Source organism: Hyperolius riggenbachi, chromosome 9 (genome assembly GCF_040937935.1).
Source record: "Hyperolius riggenbachi isolate aHypRig1 chromosome 9, aHypRig1.pri, whole genome shotgun sequence".
Classification (NCBI taxonomy): Eukaryota; Metazoa; Chordata; class Amphibia; order Anura; family Hyperoliidae; genus Hyperolius; species Hyperolius riggenbachi.
The window spans coordinates 33,141,425-33,168,974 of record NC_090654.1 but is presented as its reverse complement, the minus strand read 5'-3'; the positions used below and the strand labels follow the sequence as shown (position 1 = coordinate 33,168,974).

Below are 27,550 nucleotides of genomic sequence, written 5' to 3'. Positions count from 1 at the left end.
TAAGTTTGTAGAGTGTTTAATGATGACAGTAGTAAACACGGCAGTGTGGAGGCACCTACAAAAAAAAATGGATAAAATCCTAAATACTGCCAAAAAGGAACGTGGATTATCCACAACGGCCCCCTTGCCGATCACATGAATGCTAGAGTCTGTCAGTTTCACTTTTACTGGAGACGATACAAAAAAAACAGACGTGAAAGGGGGGGGTTTTCAGCACTTGCGTGGTGTGGCAGGAGTATCGGCTGTTTGCCTGCGAGATAAAGTCACTGGTGGGAGAGCGCAGCTAGACGCCGCTGTGTCTGCCTAACATTCAGTCATTATCAATAAAATATATTACAGGAAAACAAAGAACCAGTCCTAAGTATCAAAAAGTAAAAGGAACTCTAAAACGAGGTGATTAGCCACTCGGCTGCCATTGTTGTGTCTGGTAGAATTCAGTTCCTTAAATAAAGCATTTGGTGTCATGGTGCGGCTCAGTCATTGCCCTCTGGATCCGCCTGGGCCATGTATGCGTCCAGCTCTGCGTCCAGGTGACCCTTCGTCTTGGACATGTAGGCGTCCAGCTGGTTGTCGAGCTGCTCTCTGGTCAATGTTGGGCGGATTGGCCCCCTTCCTCTGCCGCGTCCTCTTCCTCGGCCAAAGCCTCCCCTTCCCCGGGCCATTGCACCGCCGCGGCCTGCGGAATCACAGAGAGACAATTAGATAAAGATATCGCTGCCTGCAACAAATGGTACAAGGATAGAATGGATGTCGAACTATTCGCTAGTATTCTGGTGAAAGTTGAACCTCCTCCGGACGCAGGTACCGTATTTTTCAGACTATAAGACGCTCCTAACCATAAGACGCACCTAGGTTTAGACGTCGAAAACCCGGGGGGGGGGGGGGGGGGGGGGTTGGAATAAACACCTGGTGCATCCATGGTGAAGGGGCTTCTTGTGGATTATGCCCCCTTGTGTCTGTGTCCACTGCCCATGTGTGTCACCCATTGTGTCCTCTGTTTCGACCCCCCCGTGTCGTCCTCTGTGTGGGAACAGTACAAGGAGTCCCCGACATTGCGGCAGGTTTGAGGTTTATATTGGCAAGCGTTCACAAGTCAGGAACTATAAGACACAGTGACTTTTTCCCCGCACTTTTGGGGGAGAAAAAGTCTTAGACAGTAATTGAAATCCAAGCCCCGTTTGGAGACTTCTCTGACAGGGCATAGATTTCAATTTCTCGTTGCCGCATGCTCCCTTAACTAAATTCAGTTGTCTAGTGACAGCTGAGATCCACGTGCCAGTCAGTTTCATTGGCTCCTGACTGTGAGCCAATCAAAGTGATCCCTGTTTTAAGGACCACTTTTGTGAAAAAATGTAAAAAATTTAAAATGCATGTAAACACATTCAAAGAAGTACATTTCTTCCAGAGTAAAATGAGCCATAAATTACTTTTCTCCTATCTTGCTGTCAATTACAGTGGGTAGTAGAAATCTGACAGAACTGAAAGGTTTTGAATTAGCCCTGTAAGTGACAGGAGCAAAGTAATTTATGGCTCATTTTACTCTGGCCATACATCAGGTGACTTGGTGGCCGATAGACCATCCGATTCAAGTATAATCGGAAGGAAATCTGTGTTTCCAAAGATGTAGGGCTGTCTTGCTCGGTTGGGAGCGCAGCAGTAACGGCAAGCGATCTCAGGACAAGCGACGAAACCACTGACGCTGCCCCCACCTAATGTGCCTCCCAGTGCACTCTAAACATAACCTGTCCATGGCTGCCGCTTGCTCCAGGCTCCCTCCGCTGTTCAAGCACACGCTCCACGTGGATGCCTAGTAATGTGACGTCACACGTGCCACGTTACTAGGCAACCACGTGGGGCGACTGAGGTGTATGGACGGAGGAGCCCGTAGCAAGCTGCGTCTGCGGATAGTTAATTTTTCCTTATTCTGCAAGCAGGGAGAGATCTAAGCATTCCAAAAATTTACAGCACAAGGAGTTCCTGCTGACTGAGGTCAAAGCGATGAAACCCGATTTGCAGGTATGGTAATCACATACCATAAAGAGGATTCCTGGGGATGAAGCATTTTAAAGCGGGTTTGAAACACGGCTTTTTAATTCATGAATGAAACAAACAAATGTATATAAATCATTCCTCCCAATAAATAATTGCACCTTCAGTAGTATGTACCCGATTGGATCCTGTAGTCCCCTAGTCACTGACGCCTAGCAGGATAGATTGCGCTGTGCATAAAACACTCCTCTTCCACCCGTCTGGCCCGCCCTTGTATCCTCCTATTTACCTCCTTCCCTGCCTCTCAGATCTCACAGATGTGCGCCTGCGCCACTTCACTACAGTCCTCAGCAGCGAGATCTGAGAGGCGGTAACAGGATAGGGCGTATCACCCGGCATCAATGACACCCGGCGTATAAAACGACCCCTGACTTTTCAGAAGGTTTGCAAGTGTTAAAAAGTCTTATGACTGAATATTTTTTTTAATATAAAATTGCATAATTCTCTAATATTTGCAGTTTACACACTACTCCGCTTTCTAAATGATTGTACAGAGCAGGCCAGCGAACTTTCAAACTGTCCTCTCCAGAAAAAAAAACAACAATACAATACAATACCGTGCCAGACACCTGAGATAAGCAGCTTCAGAAGACAGAGCTCTCTGCGACTTTGAAAGTCATAGAGCTCAATGGCTCTTTTGCATTGATAATTGGAGTTTTTTAACTCTTCCTGGACACAATTAGACTTATGTCTCTGCTCCCAATGTTTTATTTCTTAGCTGTACTACACATACAAATCATTTTTTCCGGCTTCAGCGTCTTTAAGTCTGACAAGATAGTTTAAAGGATATATCCAGGCAAAAACAAAAATCCACTTACCTGGGGTTTCCTCCAGCCCCTGGCAGCCGTCATGTGCCCTCGCCGCAGCACTGGTGGCTTCTGGTATCCTCCCCTGCAGATGTCGACCTCGCCAATTCGGCTTTCCGCGTCTGCTTTTTGGGATCTCCACTGCGAGGGTCACGTTGTAGCGTTATCATCAGGACTGTACTGTGCAGGCGCAGTACCGTCCTGATGTCAGCGCGACCACTTAACCCACACGGTGGAGCGCACAGGTAAGCATCTGCAGCGGAGGAGACTGGGAGCCACCAGAGCTGCGGCGAGGGCACAGAAAGGCTGCAGGGGGCTGGAGGAAGCCCCAGGTTAAGTGGATTTTTTTTGCCTGGATGTATCCTTTAAGATTCTCCTTCTCTATCCAGATTAAAACGTTTTGTCTCTAGTTACAGTAAAGGCTCGTACACACGTCTGATGAAAAGCAACGACGGGTCCGTCGTCACCTCCCGCTGGGCAGGTTTTCAGCAGATAGTACAGCGTGTGTACAGTCTGTCGGTGGACTGATAAGGCTGTTTCTGAGCGATCCACCAGGCGGATCGCTCAGAAACAGCCTTATCAGTCCACCGACAGACTGTACACACGCTGTACTGTCTGCTGAAAACCCGCCCAGCGGGAGGCGACGACGGACCTGTCGTTGCCTTTCATCAGACGTGTGTACGAGCCTTAAAGCTGCATGCTGCCCCCTGCTGTCACAGTAAAGGAACATATACTAACCTCTTCCTCCCATTCCTCCACGGCCCATAGGTCCCCCTCGCATTCCCCCTCTCCCGGCAGCTCCACGCCCACGCATGCCGCCTCTCCTCAGACCCATCCTCTGGGGACCTCCACCGCGCCCTCGAAGGTTTTGCCCTGCACAGAGAAGGAGAGTGGTTATTTACCGAATAATAGGACACTTGAGAGGAAGAGAAGACATCATTCCAGCTCACCTCTCATGGTCATTGCTCCCCTCACCATTCCCCGTCCTCCCCGGCCGGCCCGCATCATGCCCCTCGGAGATCCACGCATTCCCATGCCACCTCCTCTCATGCCGATGGCACCTCGCTGAAGGTTTCCTGCCGGCCTCCCTAAGCGGGCCTGGATGTTGCTCTTCCCCAGTCGCTGCTTCAGGCTCTGGAGGGAGGAAAAGCAGAGGTGTGAAATGGAAGAAAAGACACGGCTAATATTATATGGCCCTAAAATATGTGGACAGCTTCCCAAAGTCTTCCTGCACCAACACAACCAAGCTGCGACAGGAAATCTGAGGAAAAACAAAAAACAACCCCCCACAGATCTTTCTAATCAGAGCATGAGCAATGGGATTGTCGTCACTGGGGGCGAGTAGATATGCCAGGAGCTCCCCGCCTCTGTCCCTTCCCTCCCCGCCTCCATAAGCTTCCTCCAGCCGGACCGACGTGTTGAATCAATCATTTCTGACAGATCCAATTTCCAACACGCGAAGCAAAAGAACACAGGGTGGGCACAAATGCAAATACATCGTGTAACCTTCATTAGCAACGATTTGCGATCGATATTGTATAGAAGTGGTCAAATTAAACTATCAGAGATCAGATCGGACCTGTTGGAAATTATCGATTTGACCCATCTATCTGACGGGAAATTGCATGGTGTGTACCAGGCATGAGAGCGTCTCAGTGTACATTGTGGGCGTTTTTGCTGATCCTCCATTTTTATCAATGTACATCTCACAAGGAGCGTGCTGACCCCAGTCAAACACACAGAATGCCGATCAGGGTCTGTCAAATGACCCTGATCAATATAATACAGTCTAAGGTGGGTGGGTGTTAGAAAGATAGTTTGTCTCACAATTAAGAGGCCTGCCCTTTCCCTTGCTGAACTATGCTGCCCGCCGAGCCTTTTCTGGCCTCCAAAGGTCTCTACACATGTTAATTCCATGTGGCTGCAGGCCGTAGCTGTGGTGTCACATGCAGGAGCCACCTGGTGTTGCTGCTCTGCCTCCACCTTTACTCGTCTAAGTTATCAGTCACCACTGCAGCAGTAACAGCCACTGATTAGCAGCCGCCACTGTGCCAGCAGCAGTAACAGCCACTGATTAGCAGCTGCCACTGTAACAGCAGCAGTAACAGGCTCCGATTAGCAGCCACCACTGTGCCAGCAACAGTAATAGCCACTGATTAGCAGCTGCCACTGTGCCAGCAGCAGTAACAGCCACTGATTAGCAGCTGCCTCTGTGCCAGCAGCAGTAACAGCCACTGATTAGCAGCTGCCACTGTGCCAGCAGCAGTAACAGCTACTGATTAGCAGCCGCCACTGTGCCAGCAGCAGTAACAGCCACTGATTAGCAGCTGCCACTGTAACAGCAGCAGTAACAGGCTCCGATTAGCAGCCACCACTGTGCCAGCAACAGTAATAGCCACTGATTAGCAGCTGCCACTGTGCCAGCAGCAGTAACAGCCACTGATTAGCAGCTGCCTCTGTGCCAGCAGCAGTAACAGCCACTGATTAGCAGCTGCCACTGCGCCAGCAGCAGTAACAGCCACTGATTAGCAGCTGCCACTGCGCCAGCAGCAGTAACAGCCACTGATTAGCAGCTGCCACTGCGCCAGCAGCAGTAACAGCCACTGATTAGCAGCCGCCACTGTGCCAGCAGCAGTAACCGCCACTGATTTGCAGCCGCCACTGTGCCAGCAGCAGTAACAGCCACTGATTTGCAGCCGCCACTGTGCCAGCAGCAGTACCAGCCACTGATTTGCAGCCGCCACTGTACCAGCAGCAGTAACAGGCTCCGATTAGCAGCCGCCACTGTGCCAGCAGCAGTAACAGCTACCGATTAGTAGCTGCCACTGTGCTCACTGCACACAGTATATGGGTTATTTCCCATGGAAATGTTTTGACAAAAATGTCATAGGCATAGTGTATCTAACGGCCCTCTAGCACTCAAGAACGGCAATATGGCCCTTGGCCTAAAAGGGTTGGACACTCCTGCTATAGAGGAACACTGGAGCATATAGTAAAACAATAGGTGCTATTATATACAGCAACACCTCAAAACATGTTTCAACCACACGGGCATCGTCAGGAGTGCAAACACAGTAACCGTGAAAACAGAAATAATGCTCCCTCCACAAACATTAAAAATGGTCAGCATTACAGAGAGTCTGAAGCGAAAATAATTCCAGCTTTTTACCTATTTAGTTTAAGCCATATGTGGAGGAGAGGTGAAATGACATTCCCGCAGCAAAACGAGGGCTTTATGCCCCCCAAATCCCCGATGCAAAATGCGGGGATCGCTTCCTAAACCTGGTAGAGGCAGAGCTTTGCTCTGTAGCTCTGCCTCTAGTGGAGTCAATCGCCACCTCTCCCAGTCTTCCTTCACAGAAAGGGGCGGGGAGAGGTGGAAATCCGCGTGCAGATTGACTTCATTAGAGGCAGAGCTACAGCTAAGCTCTGCCCCCATGGGCAGCAAACTCCACGACTTTGAAAGTCGTGGATGCGTGGATGTTTGCCCCGGGATTTTGGGGGTATAAAGCCCTTGTTTTGCCGCAGGAATGCAGCATTTCACCTCTCCCCTTAATGCTTAAACTAAATAGCATATAAAAACGCTGGAATTATTCTCGCTTCAGAGTCTCTTTAAGTCAGAGAACTTGTTTCTAAGGTACATACAGGGTTTGTCCTTTTGACTTTGGGCATTTCCCTCTACCCTCTTTGGAATTTATGAGAACATATCAGCCAAGCTGCTGTTCAATGACAAGCTGCTGCTATGTTCAGAGGATTTGTGCACAGCATAAGTGGGGTGGAGAAAGAGGTGGGAAGTTTCTGGACTAGCCAGTGGCTTCCCTCTACCTACGTAAGTAGCCAACTAATCTTTTAGAACAGAGAAGAGGTTCTGAGTTCAGGTCTGCTTTAAGCATCCCAGAGTTAAAATACTTAGCTTATCAGTGATGTTTACTATATTCCTGAAAAAGTACCAACAAGAGTAAAAAAGGTCACTTCCATGCCTGAAAATTAACTTTCAGGCTGAAAAAAAAAAATTAACAGCCTGGCTAACACATTTTGCACTGTACATACAGTTTTCTCTCATGTAAACTTGGGTACACCAAGTTTTTATAACTGAACCCCGTTTCAGAACCGACAGCCTTGGAAGAACAATGAACTAGGACTATGATAGGATTAGAGCGTGAGCTCCTCTGAGGACAGTCAGTGACATGACTAGGTTCTCTGCAATTTACTGCAGAAGAGGTCAGTGCTATATAAATACATAATATGGTAGGATATTAGACTATGGTAAGATTAGATTGTGAGCTCGTCTGAGGACAGTCAGTGACATGACTATGTACGCTGTACAGTGCTGCAGAAGACGTTAGCGCTATATAAATGAAGAACGTTGGGACAGAGCAACATCTGCATAAAGATTACAACCAATCAGGTAAGTGATTAACACAGACCTCTTCCCTCCCCCCACCAAAAAAACGAATCCTGCATTACTACAACAGAGCCTGGAATGACAGGAAGTAATCTAACATTATTACTTTATACATTTGCTCCGCGTTTACCCACTGTAAAATCTTTCCTCTAACCGATTTCGTTCTTAAAGGGGAACTGAAGAGAGAGGTTTATGGAGACTGTCATGTTTATTCCCTTTTAGACAATACCAGTTGCCTGGCAGCCCTGCTGATCCTCTGCCTCTAATACTATTAGCCATAGCCCCTGAACAAGCATGCAGCAGATCAGGTGTTTCAGTGGTTCAGACTTATAAGTCTGATCTGACAAGACTAGCTGCATGCTTGTTTCTGGTTTTAATCAGATACTACTGCAGAGAAATAGACCAGCAGGGCTGCCAGGCAACTGGTATTGATTAAAAGGAAATAAACATGACAGCCTCCATATACCTCTCTCTTCAGTTCCCCTTTAACAACTGAAGTGGAAAGAATATGGAGGCTGCCATATTTTCCCTTTAAACAATACCAGTTGCACGGCAGACCTGCTGGTCTATTTGGCTGCAGCAGCTTCTGAACAACACCAGAAAGAAGCATGCAGCTAATCGTCAGATCAGAAAATGCCAGAAACTCATGATCTGCTGCATGCTTGTTCAGGGGCAATAGCACAGTAGTGGCTTATCAGTGGCTGTTACTGCTTATGGCACAGTGGCGGCTGATAATGCTGATAATCTGTGGGTGTAGAAGGAGAGGGATGAAGCGCCGGCACTGCTGTAAGTCACGTTTTATTTAGGTCAGCAAAACATCAAAGTGCGTATACATGCAGGCATGAAGACATAATTGTGAAGACGTAATTGTGAAGACACGTACCCCTTGGTGGATGATGGTGGCGTGCTGGTGGGTGCAGAGGGAGGAAGAGCCTGACGGCCGTTTCGCGCTATGCGCTTCTACGGAGGCTGCCTCCGTAGAAGCGCATAGCGCGAAACGGCCGTCAGGCTCTTCCTCCCTCTGCACCCACCAGCACGCCACCATCATCCACCAAGGGGTACGTGTCTTCACAATTACGTCTTCACAATTATGTCTTCACAATTATGTCTTCATGCCTGCATGTGTTCAGATTTTAACTTACCTGGGTCTTCTTGCAGCCCCTGGAGTCATCCTGATCATCTCCCGCCAGCTGCAGCGCCCCCGACAAAGCCGGCCCATCGCCACCTACTGCACCCTGATCACGGTCCTGTGTCTGGAAAACGTTCTGTACATGCACAAAACGCGGAAATCTCTATTGCGCATGTACAGAGCACTCTCGACAGTGGGAGCGCGTGGGTCGGGGCCATGCATGCGCAATTGCTGGCCAGCTTTGTGGGCGTCACCGCCGTTGGCTGGAGGTGATCAGGACAACATTGTGGGCAGAGGACAACTCCAGGGGCAGCAAGAAGCCCTAGGTAAGTTCAAATATATTTTTCTTAAATGTTCCTTTAAAAAGGGGTTCTGTGGGGGGGGGGGGGGGGCCGAGGATAAAAACCGCCACTTACCTGGGGCTTCAATTAGCCCCCTGTAGCAGTAATGTCCCACGCCGCCCTCCCCTGCCGCCAGCCCCGGTCTAGAGCGGCATGCCATCCAACTGCGGCTGCGCGGCCTGCTCGCTCCCGCCAGCATCATCGGAAGCTTACTGCGCAGTGCAAGAAAACTTCGTACTGCGCAGTAAGCTTCCGCTGACGCAAGTGACAGTGCGCATTATTCGGTTATGTCAGACGAATAATTGCCCAGTTCCGGCGGCGGGGAACGGCGGATCGGAGGACAGCGGCGTGGGACATTACTGCTACAGGGAGCAGATAGAAGCCACAGGTAAGTGGTGTTTTTTATCCTCAGCCCAAGCCCCCCCCCCCCCCTTCCCTACAGAACCCCTCTAAACTGAAACTCCAGACAAAATCTACTCGGCAGCACTGAAAAAGGCTTGGTGTTTCTTTAACAGTTTCACAGCATCAGAACTGGTTTTCTTACCCAAGCTTCATTTTTAGCTGCACAGAAGAAAACTGCCCAGGCATTTTTCCCCTGGTGCTGTGCAAAGCATGATGGGATTTCCGATGTTCTCCCGCTGTTTTGGCAAAAATTGGTTTTAAAATTTTGAATTTGAGATTTGAAGCCTAGCCCGCGCAGCTGGGAGGGGTGATCAAGACACAGGACAGTTGGAACTGTGTCTCATGCTCCCGTCACCTCCTTTCAACCAAAGGGATGGCTGCCCCCATGAAATCACAAACATTTGCCTGTTCTTTCAAAACAGGGTGGGCAAGAGATGATATTACCTATCTATTTTAATTAACATAACTAATGCAACTAAACGGCAGTGTGTTTATTTAGGCTGAAGTTCCCCTTTAAGCAATAGCAGTTGCCTGGCTGTCCTGCTGATCCTCTCCCTCTAATACTTTTATAGCACGCAGCACATCAGAGGTTTCTCACAATATCATCAGGTCTGACAAGATTGGCTGCATGCTTGTTTCTGGTGTGATTTAGCCTTTACTGCAGCCAAATAGATCAGCATGGCTACCAGGCAACTGGTATTGTTCAAGTGTACCTGAGATTTATACTCACCTGGGGCTTCCTCCAGCCCCCTTGAGGCCTCTCGATCCCTCGCAGTCTGTCTCCCGCTGGCCGGCCTGGTGTTCTGGCCGAGTTGCACATGCGTGGCCCAGGTCAGTCCAGCAGGAAACAGCAGCCCGCGGAGACAGCGAGGGACGAGTGGCCTCAAGGGGGCTGAAGGGAGCCCCAGGTAAGAATAAAACCTGAGACCTCTTTGGTCCCAGGTTTCCTTTAAATAGGAAATAAATATGGCAGCCTCCGTATGCTTCAGGTTCTCTTTAAAGTCTCCTATTTCCCAAGTAGACATTTCTGGAAGATTCAATCATGCTGACCAATAATCGATTGACAACTGCAATCTGATCGATAAACATTCTGACTGATTTCTGTCAAATTATCGATCAAAACTAATCAGGCGCAGCAGTACTATAGCAGGGATGGTCAAGGACATAAAATTGAGTCAATGCAGAATGATGCAAGTGTGGCAACTTGAAAAATGACTAGTTGAACCCCACTTAGAATGAGTGTCCAGTTAAAGGGGGATGAAACTGGTAATTGAAAACTGTTGTAGCTATTGCTAGGTACAAGAGCATTAGTGCAGCACTTTCCCTCTCGCCACTTGCTATAGATTTTATACAATTACCTGTGTCCTCAAGGTGCCTGTATAGTGAAAGCTTGTGCAGAGCAACCGGAAGCTTCTCTCCTTAAAGCAATACAATACCATTTGTAAAGCGCTTTTCTCCCATAGGACTCAAAGCGCATAGCTGTGTCTCAGATTAATACAGGGTTGCAGGCTGGGTTGTGTTACAGAGGAGATAGTCAGATGTTCATGAATGCCAAACTGAAGAGGTAGGTTTTCAGTTTAGACAAAGAAAACCTGAACTGAACATTAAAAGTCAAAATAAACATACACAAGTCATACTTACCTCCTGTGTAGTCTACTCCTCAATCTATTTTTCCTCTCCTGTGTCCTGTTTTTCCACTGTGATCAATGGAATTCTCCGTCCTCCATTTTGAAAATGTCTATTACCCCATAACAGCTTCCTGGTCAGCACACTGTTAAACTGTAACATCGCCCACTTGAGCCATAGGGAAACATGGACACATCAGTTCTCCTCTCAGCTGTAACTGACAGCAACTGATATATTTCAGTTCTGACAAAATGTTGTCAGAACTGGAAGGGATTGTTGTCAGAAGAAAATGGTGAGCTTCTGAAAGGAACTGATGGCAAGGTAACTATGTAATGTTCATTTGAAGTTACCTCATGTGTTTATTTTAAATAATTTTACTCAGTACAGGTTCTCTTTAAATGCTTCCAGGGATGGAGCTGTCCTGATTGGGTGTGGCAGGGAGTTCCAAAGTGTAGGGGCAGCATGACAAAAGGCTCTGTCTCCAAAGGTTTTGAGGTGGACACTGGGGGTGACCAAGGTGTTACGTCCTTTTGATCTAAGATTGTGGGGGTGTGATGCAGTTGCAACAAGTCCTTCAGGTATCCAGGGCCCAGATTGTGCAAGGATTTGAATGTCAGTAAGCCAATCTTAAACAGAATTCTCCATTTTATTGGTAGCCAGTGGAGTGAGCACAGGGTTGGTGTTATGTGGCAATGGCGGGGTTGGCTCATTAACAGCCTTGCGGCGGCATTCTGTACTAATTGCAGGCGGCGTAAGTCTTTCTTATGCAGGCCTATGTAGAGGACATTGCAGTAGTCTAACCTTGATGTGACGAAGGCATGAACTAGGGTTGGAAGATCCTCTGAAGGAATTAGGTGTTTAATCCTTGCAATATTCCTTAGGTGAAAGAAAGCACTCCGCCCCTCCTGGCTTGCAGAGATGCATGGCATTGGTAACTACTAGAGCGTCATTTGTATACAATCATCTATTTATGACAAAAAGTGGTGGGAGGGAAAAATGTTGCACTAATACTCTGGTGCCTGGCAGTAGGTACAAGTGTTCAATCACCAGTTTAAACCCTCCCCTCCCCCTCGCGTAATGTGTTGGCACTTTATAAATACAATTAATCAAATAAAGAGAAACTGAATAAAACTGCTTTTTAAAAAAAATTTAGTCAGTGTTTGCCCATCGTAAAATATTTCCTCTCCCCAATTTAAATTCTTAAATGTATCACAGGTGGCGACATCTTTAGTCCTGCCAGGTGATCTGTACAGAATGTTCTTTACTGAGAGTTCTACGCACAGAGGGAGCTGTTCCTTGCTTGGCAGTTGGAAAATGCTGTTATTGCCCACAATGTAACGAGGTTCACAGACAGGAAATTGTCAGGACCTTGGTCATGACATCACACTGTGGGAGGGGTTTCACCACAATATCAGCCATACAGACCCCCTGTTTATCTATTAGAGAAAAGGGAAAGATTTCACATGGGAAAGGGGGTATCAGCTACTGATTGGGATCAAGTTCAATCCTGGGTTAAAGGTCCTCTAAAGGTGCGTACACGAGCCATAGCGCCGCAAACGACGGGTCCGCCAGACCCTCCCGCTGGGCGGACGGTCAGCTGACAGTAGCACGTGTGTATGCGCTGTCTGCATACGGATACGGCTGTTTTTGAACGATCCGCTGAGCGGATCTGTCAGAATCAGTCTCATCAGAAGCTCACAGCCTCCGTAGAAGCGCATACATAGAGCGAAACGGCCGTAAGGCTCCTCTGTGCCCAGCACCCATCACCACCGCACGGCCTTCTTATATGGTAGGTTTACCTTTTTACACTGCCTTTGATATGACGTGTCACCACCTTTTGGAATAAATGACAGTTTACAGCAAGTGCCGACTTATCCACTTTGTTCCTCAAGTCTCATCAGTATGCCAACAGCGTGTACACACGTGCTACAGTCGGCTGAACATCCGCCCAGCGGGAGGGTCTGGCGGACCAGTCGTTTGCGGCGGTATGGAGTGTGTACATGCCTTAAGTTTACTAGGGAAGACACATTGGCCTTAATTCACTAAGATCCTGCTGGAGATAAGGCAAGAGAAAAAAACTTACCTCCACACAAATTGTCATATTAAGGTGTAGAGATAAGCTTTCACAGTGAGAGAGTTATCTTATCTTTTCAATCCCTAAGTTACCTCTGTAGTTAGGTTACCTCCTCTTTAGTTATTTTCACACACAGTTAATTAACAGCCTGTATAACTTTAGAATTCTGGAGTTATTTTAAGGATTGAAGAGTTAACTTTAGAGATCTCACCTTAATTTAAAGACAGAAGAGTTAACTTTAGGTTTGCCTGAGGTAAAATGTTTCCTGAATACTACATGCCTCATCACCATGGTGATAACTATTAAAGAATGAAGATAAACTTAGTGAATTGCAGCTTATTTCTCCATTATTTTGACCCAACCTGTAACATGCCAAGAAAAAAAAAAAAAGTTAAAGGAATATTTAAGTCTGAGAAGAAAATTTTAATCTACCTGGGGCTTCTTGCAGCCACATTGAGTCCTACTGTGCCCACAATGTCCTCCTGTTCCCCTCAATCCAGCAGCAGCGATTCCCACAAAGCTGGCCCATCGGCGCGTGGCGCTGGGCACTCCCACTGCCGGGAACTCAGTAAGCGAAAATAGCTACTGCGCATGTGCAGAGCGCTCCTAACAGCAGGAGCGCAATCAGGGTGCAGTGCATATGTAGTAGCCGGCGACGGACCAGCTTCGCGGGTGTTACCACAGCTGGCCGGAGGGGGATCACCATTGGCACAGGAGGAGGACTCCAGGGTGCTACAAGAAGCCCCAGGTAAGTTAAATCATATTTTTCAGACTTGAATATTCCTTTAAATACTCACCCAAGTAGAGGGAAGTTTTTGGATGGTCAAGAGGTTCTCCATGTCCTGCTCGACTCCACCACAACACTCCTATCCGTGTAGGAGCGCAAACGTACTGCCTATGTACGAGTACCGCCACAAGGGGAGCATGGCTACAAGAACTTATTTTCAGAGAAAAATATGGAAGAGTCAGCTCATGGATGGATTGGATGTTTGTGGACCATGCAGACTGTACTTGGTAGGCCTGAACGATTTTAGGAAAAAATTTAATTGAGCGATTTCTGTTGCAAATCACGATTTCGATTCGATTCACGATTTCCTTCAAATTAAGCATTGTTCCCCCTCTGTCTCTGTCCCTTTGTGCACTCTCTGTGTCTTTGTGCCCCCTTTGTCTCTCTCTCTGTGTCTCTTTTGTGCCCCCCTTTTTCTGTGTCCCCGTCTTTTTTTTGCCCCCCTCTGGGTCTCTCTCTGTGCCCCCTCTGGGTCTCTCTCTGTCTTGCTACCTTTGTCTCTCTCTGTGCCCCCTCTGGGCCTCTTTTGGGTCTCAGTTTGTGCCCTTTTTGGCTCTTTGCACACGCTCTGTCCCCTAAGCTGCAGCAGCGCTGGTCATACCTTCCAGCTCGAGTCCAGCAATGTCCGTCTATCCACTTTGCATCCTGCAGGCTCTAATGCATGGCCTACTTCCTGTATGTCATGTGACATACAGGAACCAGGAAGTATGCCGTGCACAAGAGCCAGCAGACGGCAAGAGAGGATGGACAGCGTTGAACTCCTGCGGAAGGTATGACTGACACTGCGGGCCACATACACTGGGACTTGGAAGCTTGAAGCAGTGTCTTCAAACTTCCCCCTTGTGGAAATGTTGTGATATTCTCCACTTTGACGATTCCAAAATTGTGAACTTGTTGATCGCGATTTCGGTTTAAATTCAATTTATCTTTCAGGCCTAGTATTTGGGCAGGGGACATGTTTGCTTTAAAGTGGACCGGAACTCAGAACTCCTCTCTGCTCTAAAAAGATACACAACAGCATTACCTTTAAAGAGAGACTGAAGCGAAAAAAAATGATGATATTATGATTTGTATGTGTAGCACAGCTAAGAAATAAAACATTAAGATTAGATACATCAGTGTAATTGTTTCCAGTACAGGAAGAGTTGAGAAACTCCAGTTATCTCTATGCAAACAAGCCATTAAGCTCTCCGACTAAGTTAAGGTGCCCATACACTCGTCAGATTGGCAGCAGATAGATAAGAAATGCATCTGATGATCTATTTGATGCGTTTTTAGAACATTTTTTACCAGGATAGAATTCCAATAGATTTCAGTTTGAAATCTATTGAAAATCGATCTGATGGCATTTATTTGCCATCAGATTTCCATTAAGGCCAATGCAAACTGATAAGCAATCTCATCAGATCGACCTAAATTTTCCACCCTGCCAGTTCGATGGAAATCCATCGAAATCGATCGAAATCGGCCATCGATCGGTCGATTGGCCAACCGATTTGCAAACGATCAATTGGCCAGAAAATCTGCTGAGTGTATGGGCCCCTTTAGTCATGGAGAGGGCTGTTATCTGACTTTTATTATCTCAACTGTTCCTGGACTATTTACTTTTCCTCTGCTAGAGGAGAGGTCATTAGTTCACAGACTGCTCTGAAAGACTCATTTTGAATGCCGAGTGTTGTGTAATCTGCACATATTATAGAATGATGCAATGTTAGAAAAAACACTTTATACCTGAAAATAAAAGTATGAGAATATTTTCTTTGCTGCTAATCTTCTAGTAATTATTCATAGTACACAACCAATTCACTATATCATATTTTTTTTTTTTCGCTTCAGTGTCTCTAAACAAAAAAAACAAAAAAACAGATGATACAGATACAGATGAAATTTGCAGTTTCTACTTCCCGATTCATGGACGCAGACATATTGTTTACAACCTGTGCTTTGAAAGGGCTTATCTACCATCTCTGCTGTGTCAGTCATGTGACACGGGGAGGATCAAATTACAACTTGCATTTAGACACAAATGAAGGGGAATTAAACACGCTAAACTCGCCAAATACATTCAGGGTGCATTTCTCTACGTTTTCCTTCTGTCCAGTGCAAGAGTTCAGGTCCACTTTAAAGCAGCAAGGACAGCCATACTATCCCAGGAAAAAAACATAACACAAAAACATACATAAGTAGATAAATACTCGTTATACTTACAAAGCATATGTATTGTCCACGTTTTGATTTCAGTGAATTTTATATAGTAAACAAAGGGAAACTGTTCCAGGCATTTTTCATCTTTACTGCCTCCGATTGAAGCCAATCCTGATGTCATTTCCTCCCTTACACTTTCTTTTCCTAGAAACTGCACCATCATATCTAGCTTGCTTTGTAAACACTGTCAGCACAGCATAGATCGTATTTCAGCAGCTTCTGTGGAGGGGTGAGGTGTATTTCCCTTCTCAGCCCGTCACACTGAACTGCCCTCAGCCAATCAGTGAGGAGCAGAAATGTGGGAGGGGAGAGAAAAAGCTTCCCTCTCCTCCGCAATGTACCAAATAGAGCCAGGATGACTGAGATACGATTAATTACAGCACACACAAAAAAAAAAGTATAATTATATCGGAATACTTACAATGCAGGGTTATGTTCTTGACTGCATAACAGAGCAGTGGGTGGAATTTTATTTTATAGCTGAGAATCCTGCTTTAAAGAGGAACTGTCATGAAAATATTAAAATTTACAACACATACAAATAAGAAATTAATTTCTTCCAGAGTAAAATGAGCCATAAATGACTTTTCTCCTATGTTGCTGTCACTTACAGTATTAGAAATCTGACAGATTTTGGGCTAGTCCAGCTCTCCATAGGGGATTCCCAACATAGCCTTTCTTTATAAAGACACTCCCTGAAAAAGATTTATACAAAGATGCTGGCCAGCCTCCCTGCACACTTTTTTTTGGCAGTTGGACAGAGCAACTGCCATTCACTAAGTGCTTTTAAAAGTAAAGAAAACCCAGAGTACCACCATGAGAAGATGGGCTACTCCAAAATCTGTCGGTAATATCAGATTTCTACTACTAACACTAAGTGACAGCAATATAGGAAAAAAAGTAATTTATGGCTCATTTTACTCTGGAAGAAACGTACTTATTTGTATAGGCTTACATGCATTTACAATTTTAATATTTTTGCGACAGAGGTCCTTGAAATACAAGATCCTGGAAATAAAATTGCTTTCCAAACTTATCTGTATTTGCAGCTCACATTATTTCAGCCTTTAGTGGGCTCTAAGGAGTGAAACCAAGAAACCATTGCTCAAAAGATGTAAGCCAAAATACAACCACTGCAGTCAGAAAGATCTGTCTACTGGACGCCACAGACAAAAGATATGTACACAAGCCCAATTTTTCAACAATTGATGACCCCCGCCAGTTTGGAACTCGATCTTGCAGTTGCCGCTGTGGTGCCCCCCAGTGCTGTACAGACGGTTAATCGGCAACAGCTGATCAACGCGTTCTGTGACCAAGGGCTGGTTCACACGGACATTTGCGGGTGTTAAACGTGCTCTTTGCCGTCCCGTGCAAGTGAATGGGAGCGTGTAGTATGAGCTTTTGCAGGCCTTCATGACAGCCTGTGATGCCAGTAGATCCCAACGTCCCCTGTCTCAAAAGCAACATGCAGCTTCTAGAAATCGTAGCAAACGACTTCTGATGCTGGTGTTTGAATGCCAACAAAAGCCCATGGGCCAGATTTATGAAAGCATTACCGACAGCTTTTTCTTCTAAAACTGTTCTAACCAGCAGAGGAACTGTTCTGCATGACAGTAAGAAACTTCTCAAACCCTATGTAATAGCGGCAGTTTAGTGTGGATTTCTAGAGCTGCACTACAGAAAAGTGCAAATCCATCCCTACACTGCTGCAGATTAAAAAGTGCTTCATAGCAGTTCACTGGATAGTGCAGCAGTGCAGGCTAGATGTGATTTGTGAAAGGCTCCTCCCCCATCACTCAAAGCCCGCTGACAGCAGATGTGTTGGTTACCTCAGCAACAGTAATTTCCCTCACACACTGCACTACCTAAGAGACCTTAACTCCTCCCATTCCTAACAGTTTAAGAAGGAATCTGCACGGTTTAGTAATTTCTTATGTCTGAGAATTCTGCACAGATTTCTAAAAACCTACCAACACTCTTGATAAGGGTCCCCCTGTATTTCCACTTCCTGCAGACAAATCCCAGCCCTTTCCTGTAAAAGCCACCAAAAGTCTAGAAAACGCAACGCTCCCAAACACACTAAAAGCCATTAAAAGCCTTCAAAAGACATAGGCCTCGATTCAGCATTGCCTTTGCGATAACTTTTTCCAGTTCTTTAAATTACTGAATTCGAAGTTTATCGATTTCTAGTTTTATTCATCAAAGTTTTTCCACATTCGGTGTGACTTCGATAAAATATCGATAACAATGCGGTAACCATGCGCTAACTTGTCGATATTTCCACTTTACATTGGAAATTTAACAAAAAGGCCATAAGATTGCAGTGGAATTGTGGGTAAAAAGCAGTCCTTCCACATAGCAACATTCTGAATAGGGATTAAAACCTGGACCAGGATTCTGGAAGTGGCTTGGGTCAATCCCACAATTTAGCCAGCTGTGGCTTGATATGAGTATTTTCTGAAAAAATATAGTGCAGCTAGCAATTTAGTTAACCTTGGCACTGCCTGTGTTCTCCTACAAGATGATTCAAGAGAAATGCAGATGTCCTGTTATAGCAAATAAATCTATTCTCTTGCAAATTGATATGGTTCTAGACCTTATTCTTGCCCTTCTGCGCCTTTGAATCACTCTCAGCTGATACATAACCACTTCCAATGGCTCCATCTTCTCTGCCAGCAATGATCTGACAGGAACAACGACAGAGCAGTGAAGGAGATAACGAATCCTAAATGTAACGCTAAACCACGCCCACTTTCATTGTCATGAATTGCACTTTCTTCCGTTTTATAGCATCATTACCGAATGCTCGCTAACAGCTGTAGATAACTGATGAATCCTGAAATCAACTTATCGAGTTCGGTATTTTACCGAGCTGTCGGTAATTGATTTGATAAGTCTTGATGAATCGAGGCCTTAGCTGTTAAACAATGGCGTTCAAGAAACAAAAAAAAAAAAATGCGTTTGAACGAGACGCTGAGCAGAAGCCAGTGTGAACCAGCCCTATGAAAGCACTGGCCAATCCCAGTGTGGCATCATGTGCTGCCGTTCCTCCTCCTGCCACCCGCCCCTCTTCCTCACTCTCTCACCTGCTTCATCTTCAGAGCGGCTTGCACGGACGGCCTGCTCTCCATCTGCTGTGCCAGTCTTCTGTTCCTGGCGCTGGCCAGGTGCTGCTGCTGCATGGTGGCACGGATGTTGACTGGCATCGGCTGTTTGTTCTTCAGCATGTTAGTAAAGCTTCAAGGTCGAACAAAATGGGGGGAGGATTTAGAGAAGATTCAACAGACACTATGCTGTACCTCAAGGCCCCCCCAACACAGGAGAGGCCATGTTTTTCTCTTTAATAGCAGTAACTGGTGGCACGCAGGCCAATATTAAGAGCTAGCCCTCGAGTTTTCCACATAATGCACAGCAAATAACGAGAAATATAACAAAGTCTGGGCTGCACAGCAAAGGGTTATGGGAAATGAGAGATGGGACAGCAGGTACCAGAGGCAGCACAAGACAAGAGACAACACATGACAACAAGGGGTGTAGAGGATGGAAAAAGAAACAAGACAGAAACGTGAGCAGCTGAGCAACAAGGACATATCTCTAACTATGGCAGCCGACTTTTTATGCTCAACCCACGAGTGATCCGCCGGACTGAACTACCCAACCTCAGCGACGCTGATCCCATTGTTCGTGCTCCTCCCCCACGTGACAGCCCACATGCGCTGATCCTCCTCATCACTCCACCCCCCCCCCCCCCCCCCGGCGTATCAACATACAGCATCATCAGCTGACATGTTTTCAGCTTGGCCTAATTATGTCACCCATCAGTTGGGCATGTGTATTCCACATACAGAAATAGTAACTTACTACCGGATGTTGCCAAACAGTCGGATACTGTCTTAAAGGAATACCTTTATTCTTTGTGAACTGCGCAATCCCAGAACGCTCCCAGGCACGGATGCGCACAGATGGACCTACACATGAGCAGTAGCCACCAACACTTCGGTCTTTTGGAGGAGTCAGCAGCACCACGGACGGGGGTGAAAGTACAGCAAGGGACCTAAAACACCTCAGGGAGCTGGAAGAAGCCCCAGGTAAACTAATATAAACTCTAAATAAATAAACACCCCCTACCCCAAAGTTTAGTGTGCCTTCATCAATAGTCAAAAACTAGAATCAGGCAGCAAGGATAGTGCAGATAACCGATTTGGGTGCCGACAGAGCCATCTCTCAACTTCCCCGTGCCCAACTAACCACCGCCAGGGGTTTCTTACACTTGGTGGGGGCATATAAAAAAGTACCCCTGAACTGAGGGGGGCGTTTGCTTTTTATTCATACCATTGTATATGTGGTGCTGTGAAATATGTCACAGCACCATCCTTTTTGTCTAATGCCCCCTGTGCCCCCACTCTACTGGTATAGGACTTAGAATATTTGCAGGAAGGAAGTGGCAGTTCTAAGAATGCCCCTTCCTCCCCAACCACTTGAACCGCCTCTCTTGCTTAATTATCAATTTCCTGGTAAAAAAAAAAAAAAAAAGTCACTGCATAACTCACCTACTCCAGGTTCCCACCGTCCGTCAGCTTTGCCATTCTACCGCAGTGTCCTCATATATGTAGGTATCTTCAAAGCAATGGCACAGACCTAGAAGTACTTCCGGGTCAACGCTATTGCTGTGAAGAGGCAGACATTCACAAAAACACACTTCGGCATTATGGCAGAGCTGACAAGTTGGAAGAAGCGGCAATGGGAACCCGGAGCAGGTGAGTTATGCTGTGGTTTTTTTTTTTTTTTTTTTTTTAACACCTCAAAATAAAGATGAGGAGTGCTTTAACTTTAACATTTTTTTCCTAAGCAAAATAGAGCATTCTCCCCACAGTATATGTTTTGCCTTCTATAGAAGTAAAGCTAGACTTAACCTTATCTGTGTGACAGACACGTGGCAAGACTACACCAACAATGACGGCTAGCAATGCGATAGGACAAGGAAACATTTAGCCAGGAGAGATCACAGAGGTGAGGAGGCTGACAGATGACATGAAAAGCATTTAAGATAGCAACAGACAAAGCAAAGCGATTGCCTCTTACAAGACCCCAGAGTGTAGTCAGCGGGTCTTCGGACAGGGAGGGTGACCCGCATCATGCCTCTTACAGTACCGGCCACATGGTTCATGCGCCAGCCTCGGACACACTAGCGGGAAACAGGCAGCACAGGTAACACTACCAGGCTGCAGCCAGATCTGTAACTCATGGAAGACAAGTGGAATTTATAAAGAGAGGGCATATGGCCTGCAAGAGGCCCTGTCACTGTATTACCCAATGCTACAGACATAAGTCTTTTATACACCGTGTGCCACAGCTGCCTTCGCTGCACAGCTGATGCCTTCTCTAGGAGGAGTAAGGCAGGTGCTGCCCTCTGGGGGCTCACATTGGGTATAGCTACATTTCTTATTGTTAGGCAGTGCAGATGGTGTTGGACTTCCTCACCGCTCGTTCAGTGACAGCTTGGTGGTGCTCTTTAGCACGACTTTAGCAGCTGCTGGTGTGGCCATCTTGACTCTTGAGTTGCCTGCAAAACAAAACAAAAAAAATGACATTACACAACTGGCTGGATGAGAACATCTACACTTCTTAGAACTGTACACAGTCACTGCAAATCTAGATCGCATGAACCCCTATCCTCAGTTTTAAAAGACATCTGAAGTGAGAAGAATATGGAGGCTGCCATATTTATTTCCTTTTAAACCATACCAGTTGCCTGGCAGCCCTGCTGGTCTGTATGGCCGCAGTAATGTCTGAATCCCACACCAGAAACAAGCATGCAGCTAATCTTGTCAGTTCTGACTATGTCACCTGATCTGCTGCATGCTTGTTCAGGGGCTATGGCTAAATATTAGAGGCAGAGGATCAGCAGGACAGCCAGGCAACTGGTATTACTTGAAAGGAAATATTTCTTTTTATGTATTTATATAGTGCCGACATCTTCTGCAGCGCTGTACAGAGTATATTGTCTTGGCAATAACTGTCCCTTTGAGGGGCTCATAATCTAATCCCTACCATAGTCCTATGTCTGTATTGTGTAGTAGTGTATGTATCAGTCTAGGGCCAATTTTAGGTGGAAGACAATTAACTTATCTGTTTTTGGGATGTGGGAGGAAACCGGAGTGCCAGGAGGAAACCAATGCAGACATGGGAAGAACATGCAAACTCCATGCAGATGTTGACCTGGCTGAAATTCAAACTGGGGACCCAGCGCTGCAGGATGAGAATGCTAACCATTACGCCACCGTGCTGCCCCTGCAGCCTCCATATACCTCTTACCTCATGCTAACTTTAACCTAAAAAGCCTCCTCCAGTTATTTTCCCCGTGCAATGCTGCAGTTCAACTGATCCTCAATAGATTCCCTGCTGGAATATAATAAAAATCAGTGCTGTGTGCGGTAGGAGTCAACTCCGATCAGAGGAGTCCATCGTTTTGCCGTGTACCTCACTCCTTTTCACTTGAAGTGAAAGGAATATGGAGGCAGACATTTATTTCCTTTTAAATTGGACCTGAACTCTTGCACAGGACAGAAGGGAAACATAAATCCACCCTGAGTGTATTTAGAGAGTTCAGCCAGTCTAATTTCCCCTCATCTGTGACTAGTCACCTGTGTAATTTATTTGATTTATCAGCTGTGTCAGCTGGCTGCCTCAGCAGAGAAGCTAATTGATAAACACAGGATGGTAACCCTTTGCCTGCTTCTGTCAGATTTATATCAGCTGTAACAATTAGTTTAGTATTAAAGGTTATGCTGTTGCTTATCATTTAGCAAGAATTTTAAATCAGGATGATTGGCTTAAGTTAGTTAAAGGAATACTATCAATACCCAAGTGTTCTAAAATGACAGTGTGCAAATAATGTCTAAGTAGCTGTGTAAACATTTTCCTACTTTTCATGTTCAATATCAGAGGCAAAAGCTGTAATTTATTGAGGGTAGGATTTAGCTATATTGGGACAAATCAATTGCAGAAGGGGTGTCTGCTTCAATGCACAGCCATAGTTGCATATCAGACTACAGAAAGCAAATATCAAACATAGCAAACTCTGAAAGCAAAAACAGTATGAAAAAGCTGTGACAATTAGTTACATTTGCTCTGCTCTCTTCAGACACGTCAGTCAGAAACACAGGACACAGGAGCTGCAGCTGTTGGGAGCTCTCTCTCTGTCACACACAGAGCTACACATAGAGTTAACTGATCAAGTGTGAGGGGAATTTCCCCTCTCCTCATGGCTCAGTCAGCCATCAGTTTGTCAGTAAAGTTTGAATGTATTTTGCTAACAGTAAACAAAGAGATTGCTACTAAAATGTATACACCAGTACTTAGCAGCACTTCCCAAACAATTCCTGTGTCAATTGAAAAAAAATATGTGAATCGATAGTATTCCTATGCTATCACCCTGATTTAAAATTCTCTTTTACTGATGGCTAAATCGGTACAATACCTTACTGCTACCGGTACTAATCTTTTAGAGCAAAGAGGAAGTTCTGAGTTCAAGTTTGCTTTAAACAATGCAGATTGCTTGACTGTCCTGCCGATCATCCGCCTCTAATACATGCAGATGCATGTTTACTTCAAGCCCCTTTCACACTGGCACATTGCATTACCCTAAACCAATAAAAGTCTATGAGGCATCCTATACCTGGCGCAAAGCGCCAGAAGTCTCCAACTTGAGGCAATAGCACGTTAAGGGTCAGCATGCACATTGATGTGCAGCCAACGGGAATCATGTAAGTCTATGGTGACAATATTCATACAAAAAAGACTTTCATACTCCACGCACCGAGAATTGCTAACGACCAACTCACGCAAGCAGAAACGACATAACGCACAATCTGTCCACATTCAATAGAACAATGTTGTACTGACATGGCCGATTACATGATATCTGCCCAACAGCTGTCAATTGACCCGCCAGATGGATCGGGCAAAATGCCCAATATGCTGGTCACTCGACGTGTGGGTACATTTTTCACATGATTGTCATCCAATACGCTGAAATGTGTAACTTGGACATTTCAAACAACCTTAGTTTAGCTAGGCTTTAGCTATAGACCCAGAACAAGCATGCTGATCAGATATTTGACAGACTGTGCACGTTCCTGGTGTTAATCAGACACTACTGCAGCCAACAGATCAGCAGGGCTGCCAGGCAACTGGTATTGTTAAAAAGGAAATAAATATGGCAGCCTCCATATCCCTTCACTTCAGGCGTCATGTAATAACCCAGAACTATCTAAGGCTGGATTCACACTATCAGTTTTATGCAAGGTTTTTCTGACAGTGTTGTATTGATGTCAGTTGTTTATCTGCATGTGAAAAACTCATTCAAGTGTTAACTAGCCCATTGAATAATATTAGTTTTCATATGCAGAAAATGCACAGAAAAACAGATAAGTGTAAATGCAGCCTCCAGGTGCAGACATGCACAGTGTGTGACATCAGGCTTGATTCTGCGGGAGACAGCCGCTGTGCAGATGCACCACTCTAGAATAGGGTGGAACAGACTTTTGCTATGGGAAGGAGGGATGACAGTGTGGCACAAATATACCCTCACCACATCTTCACAGACCTGGGGACACTCACCCAAACATTATTCCCACACCCCTTTAATACTACCCCCACATTCAGTCCTGCCCCAATCCATCTCCAACCAGACAAACCTGGGAATACCCTCGTCCCAAACCTGAGGGCACTCATCCTAACACCACCATTACCCCCCCCCCCCCCCCATTGAAAAACCTGGGAATAACATCACCACCTCCTCCACATACCCGAGAACATTCACCCAGCCCCACAACCCAGTGGCCATCTTGTGGCTGGACTCCTGTCCTGTGGTCTATAGGGCGAACACTACAAGTACAGTGCAGGAGACTTGGGCACAACCGACACCACCATAGAATGTAATAGGAATTACAGCTATAGCAGCGCACAGTCAGTAACCTGAAGTTACTTTAAACACACTATAATTCGGCCACCAGCAATAGCTGGAACCCGAATTACATAATTCCACGTGGACCTGGAGGGGGTGGAATAGTATTTAACCCCACCAGGAACTTGTGCAGCAACAGGATAAGCCATACCGGCTGTATCCTGCGCCCAAGTCTCCCGGCAGCGAATTCTCTCGGACGCCTATAGGGAGGGTAGGCACCCAGTGGCCAGAAATCCACCCCCCAACCATACACAGACCTGGGAATAACCTCACCCCATCCCCTCCCCAGACCCAAGGACACTCACCCCAACCATTATCCCCCCCCCCCCCCCCCCAGGGAATACACTCACCCCGTTCCCTCCACAGACCTGAGGACACTCACCCCCAGCCCACATTTCATCATTACCCCCCTTCAGCCATAGACAGACCTGGGAATACCTTCACACCACCCCCTCCTCAGACCTGAAAACACTCACCCCAACGTTATCCCCCCCCTCCTCCAAATCCCTCCCCAACCATAGACAGACCTGTGAATACCCTCACCCCAACCCCTCCTCAGATCTGAAGGTACTCACCCCAACATTATCTCCCTCCCACCCCAAATCCCTCCCCAAGCATAGACAGACCTGTGATTACCCTCACCCCAACCCCTCCTCAGACCTGAAGGTACTCACCCCAACATTACCTCCCTCCCACCCCAAATCCTTCCCCCATCCATAGACAGACCTGGGGATACCCTCACCCCACCCTCAGACCTGAAGACACTCACCCCAACATTATCCCCCCATCCATAGACAGACCTGGGGATACCCCCAACCATAGACAGACCTGGGGATACCCTCACCCCACCCCCTCCATCCAGACAGACCTGGGGATACCCTCACCCCACCTCCACCACAAACCTGAGGACTCTCACCCAAACATGATCTCCTCCAGCCATAGACAGACCTGGGGATACCCTCACCCCACCCTCAGACCTGAAGACAATCACCCCAACATTACCCACCCCCATCCATAGATAGACCTGGGGATACCCTCACCCCACCCCCTCCATCCATTCATCCATAGACAGACCTCGGGAATACCCTCACCCCTCCCCCTCCTCAGACCTGAGGGCTCTCACCCAGACATTACCCCACAACCCTTATTAACCCCATCCCCACAAACACTTCTTCCTCTCGTCTTATTAGCAGGTAAGCACAGCAGTTGCCATCCCTCCCACTGCTGTTGGCGGCCCTGCAAGCCCCCCACGGTTTCTCCCGGGGTCCGCCTCTCCTACTTACTGCGCACCCCCGGGATCAGCACGGCGGGATTGGCGGGTCTTTCTGTGAGCGGAGAGCCCGCCGAGGCCACCAGTTACAAAATGGAGTCACTGACTAAACTCTCCACCGCAAAATGGAGACGTCTTCCCTGCACGCCTGGCCGTGACGTCACCACGCACAGCAGCTGTCTGTGCAATTACAGCCTCTGCTGTCTACGTCACTGCGCTGCGCGTAATAACGCGCATGCGCAGTCAGTGTAGTTCGCACTGCCCTGGAGGGCGCTGGAAGTTTGCTGGGTGGGTGGTTGTATATGTATGCCTGCTGGTGGTATACAGTAATATTGTAGATATGAATAACATACATTACAGTATTATATTATCAGTGTTGTGGCTGCAATCCTGTCCTGTGGTGTATAGGGAGATTTGGCACCCAGTGGCCATCTTGTGGTTGGAATCCTGTCCTGTGGTGTATAGAATCAGAATCAGCTTTATTCGCCAGGTGCCGCACCCGGAATTATTTGTGGACACATGGCAGACATGGATGGTAGTGCGTGTTGACAGCATCAACACAGTGCAGATAGCAGTAGTAGCTACATAGGAATACAACAGTACAACAGCAACAATGTAACATTGATAATAACAATAACAAAGCATAGTGTGGATGAACAGCCCCAATGTGCAAGAGTAGCGTGGTATGATTGTAACGTGCGGAACAGTGAAGACTACAGGCAAGCACGCTCTCATTTGTTGAGTAGGAGGACTGCCTGGGGGAAGAAGGTGTTTCTGTGCCTGGTAGTTTTGGTGGGGATGGCCCTGTAGCGGCGGCCTGAGGGCAGGGGGTCGAAGAAGCGACTGCCAGGGTGGGATTGGTCGCCAATAATCCTGTTGGCCCTGGACCTCATTCTGGATGTGTGGAGGAGGTCCAGGGGAGGCAGAGGTGACCCTATGATCTTCTCAGCGGCGCTGATTACCCTCTGAAGTTTGTGCTTGTCTTTTGTATTTGCCCCCGAGTACCAGACAATGATGGAGGAGCAGAGGACAGACTCAATGGTGGCCGTGTAGAAGCTAGTCATTAGCTCCCATGGCATTCCAAACTTCCTCAGCTTCCTCAGGAAGAACAGTCTCTGTTGGGCTTTTTTTTGAGTTATGGAGGTGTTCACATCCCACCTTAAGTTCTCAGTGATGGTGGTGCCAAGGAACCGTGCACTGTGTACTCTGGAGACCTCAGTGCCATCAATGTAGACTGGATGGGGAGATGGGGCCTTCCTTCTGAAGTCCACAATCAATTCCACGGTTTTTGCTGCGTTTAGTACCAGTTTGTTGTCCGTGCACCACCTGAGGATCCGCTCAATCTCGCTACGATATACAAACTCCCCGTCTTCTCCAGGATGGTGGTATCATCCGCAAACTTAATGACCTTGACAGAGTCAGTGGATGATGTACAGCTGTTTGTGTACAGGGAAAAAAGAATTGGGGACAGCACACACCCTTGCGGGA

General features: G+C 46.7%; 1 protein-coding gene across 1 annotated transcript; it reads right to left on the bottom strand.

Annotated features, from left to right (window-relative positions):
- On the bottom strand, positions 1-26,236 carry CHTOP (chromatin target of PRMT1). Its single transcript, XM_068252415.1, has 6 exons — positions 26,076-26,236; positions 21,306-21,387; positions 18,911-19,061; positions 3,806-3,989; positions 3,594-3,728; positions 1-676 (listed from the first exon to the last, which is right to left on the bottom strand). Exons 2-6 carry the CDS (start codon positions 21,368-21,370, stop codon positions 474-476), a joined length of 738 nt encoding a protein of 245 aa, XP_068108516.1. The 5' UTR covers positions 21,371-21,387; positions 26,076-26,236; the 3' UTR covers positions 1-473.
- Between the last annotated feature and the right edge of the window lie 1,314 nt (positions 26,237-27,550).

Bases quoted from the DNA above. Each gene is read 5' to 3' on its own strand.
- CHTOP (XM_068252415.1), bottom strand. From the start codon at position 21,370: ATGGCCACACCAGCAGCTGCTAAAGTCGTGCTAAAGAGCACCACCAAG. The intron at 19,062-21,305 runs GTGAGGAAGTCC...TCGACCTTGAAG, and splicing joins AAGCTGTCACTGAACGAGCG to CTTTACTAACATGCTGAAGA. The intron at 677-3,593 runs GTTAGTATATGT...GTGATTCCGCAG, and splicing joins TGGAGGAATGGGAGGAAGAG to GCCGCGGCGGTGCAATGGCC.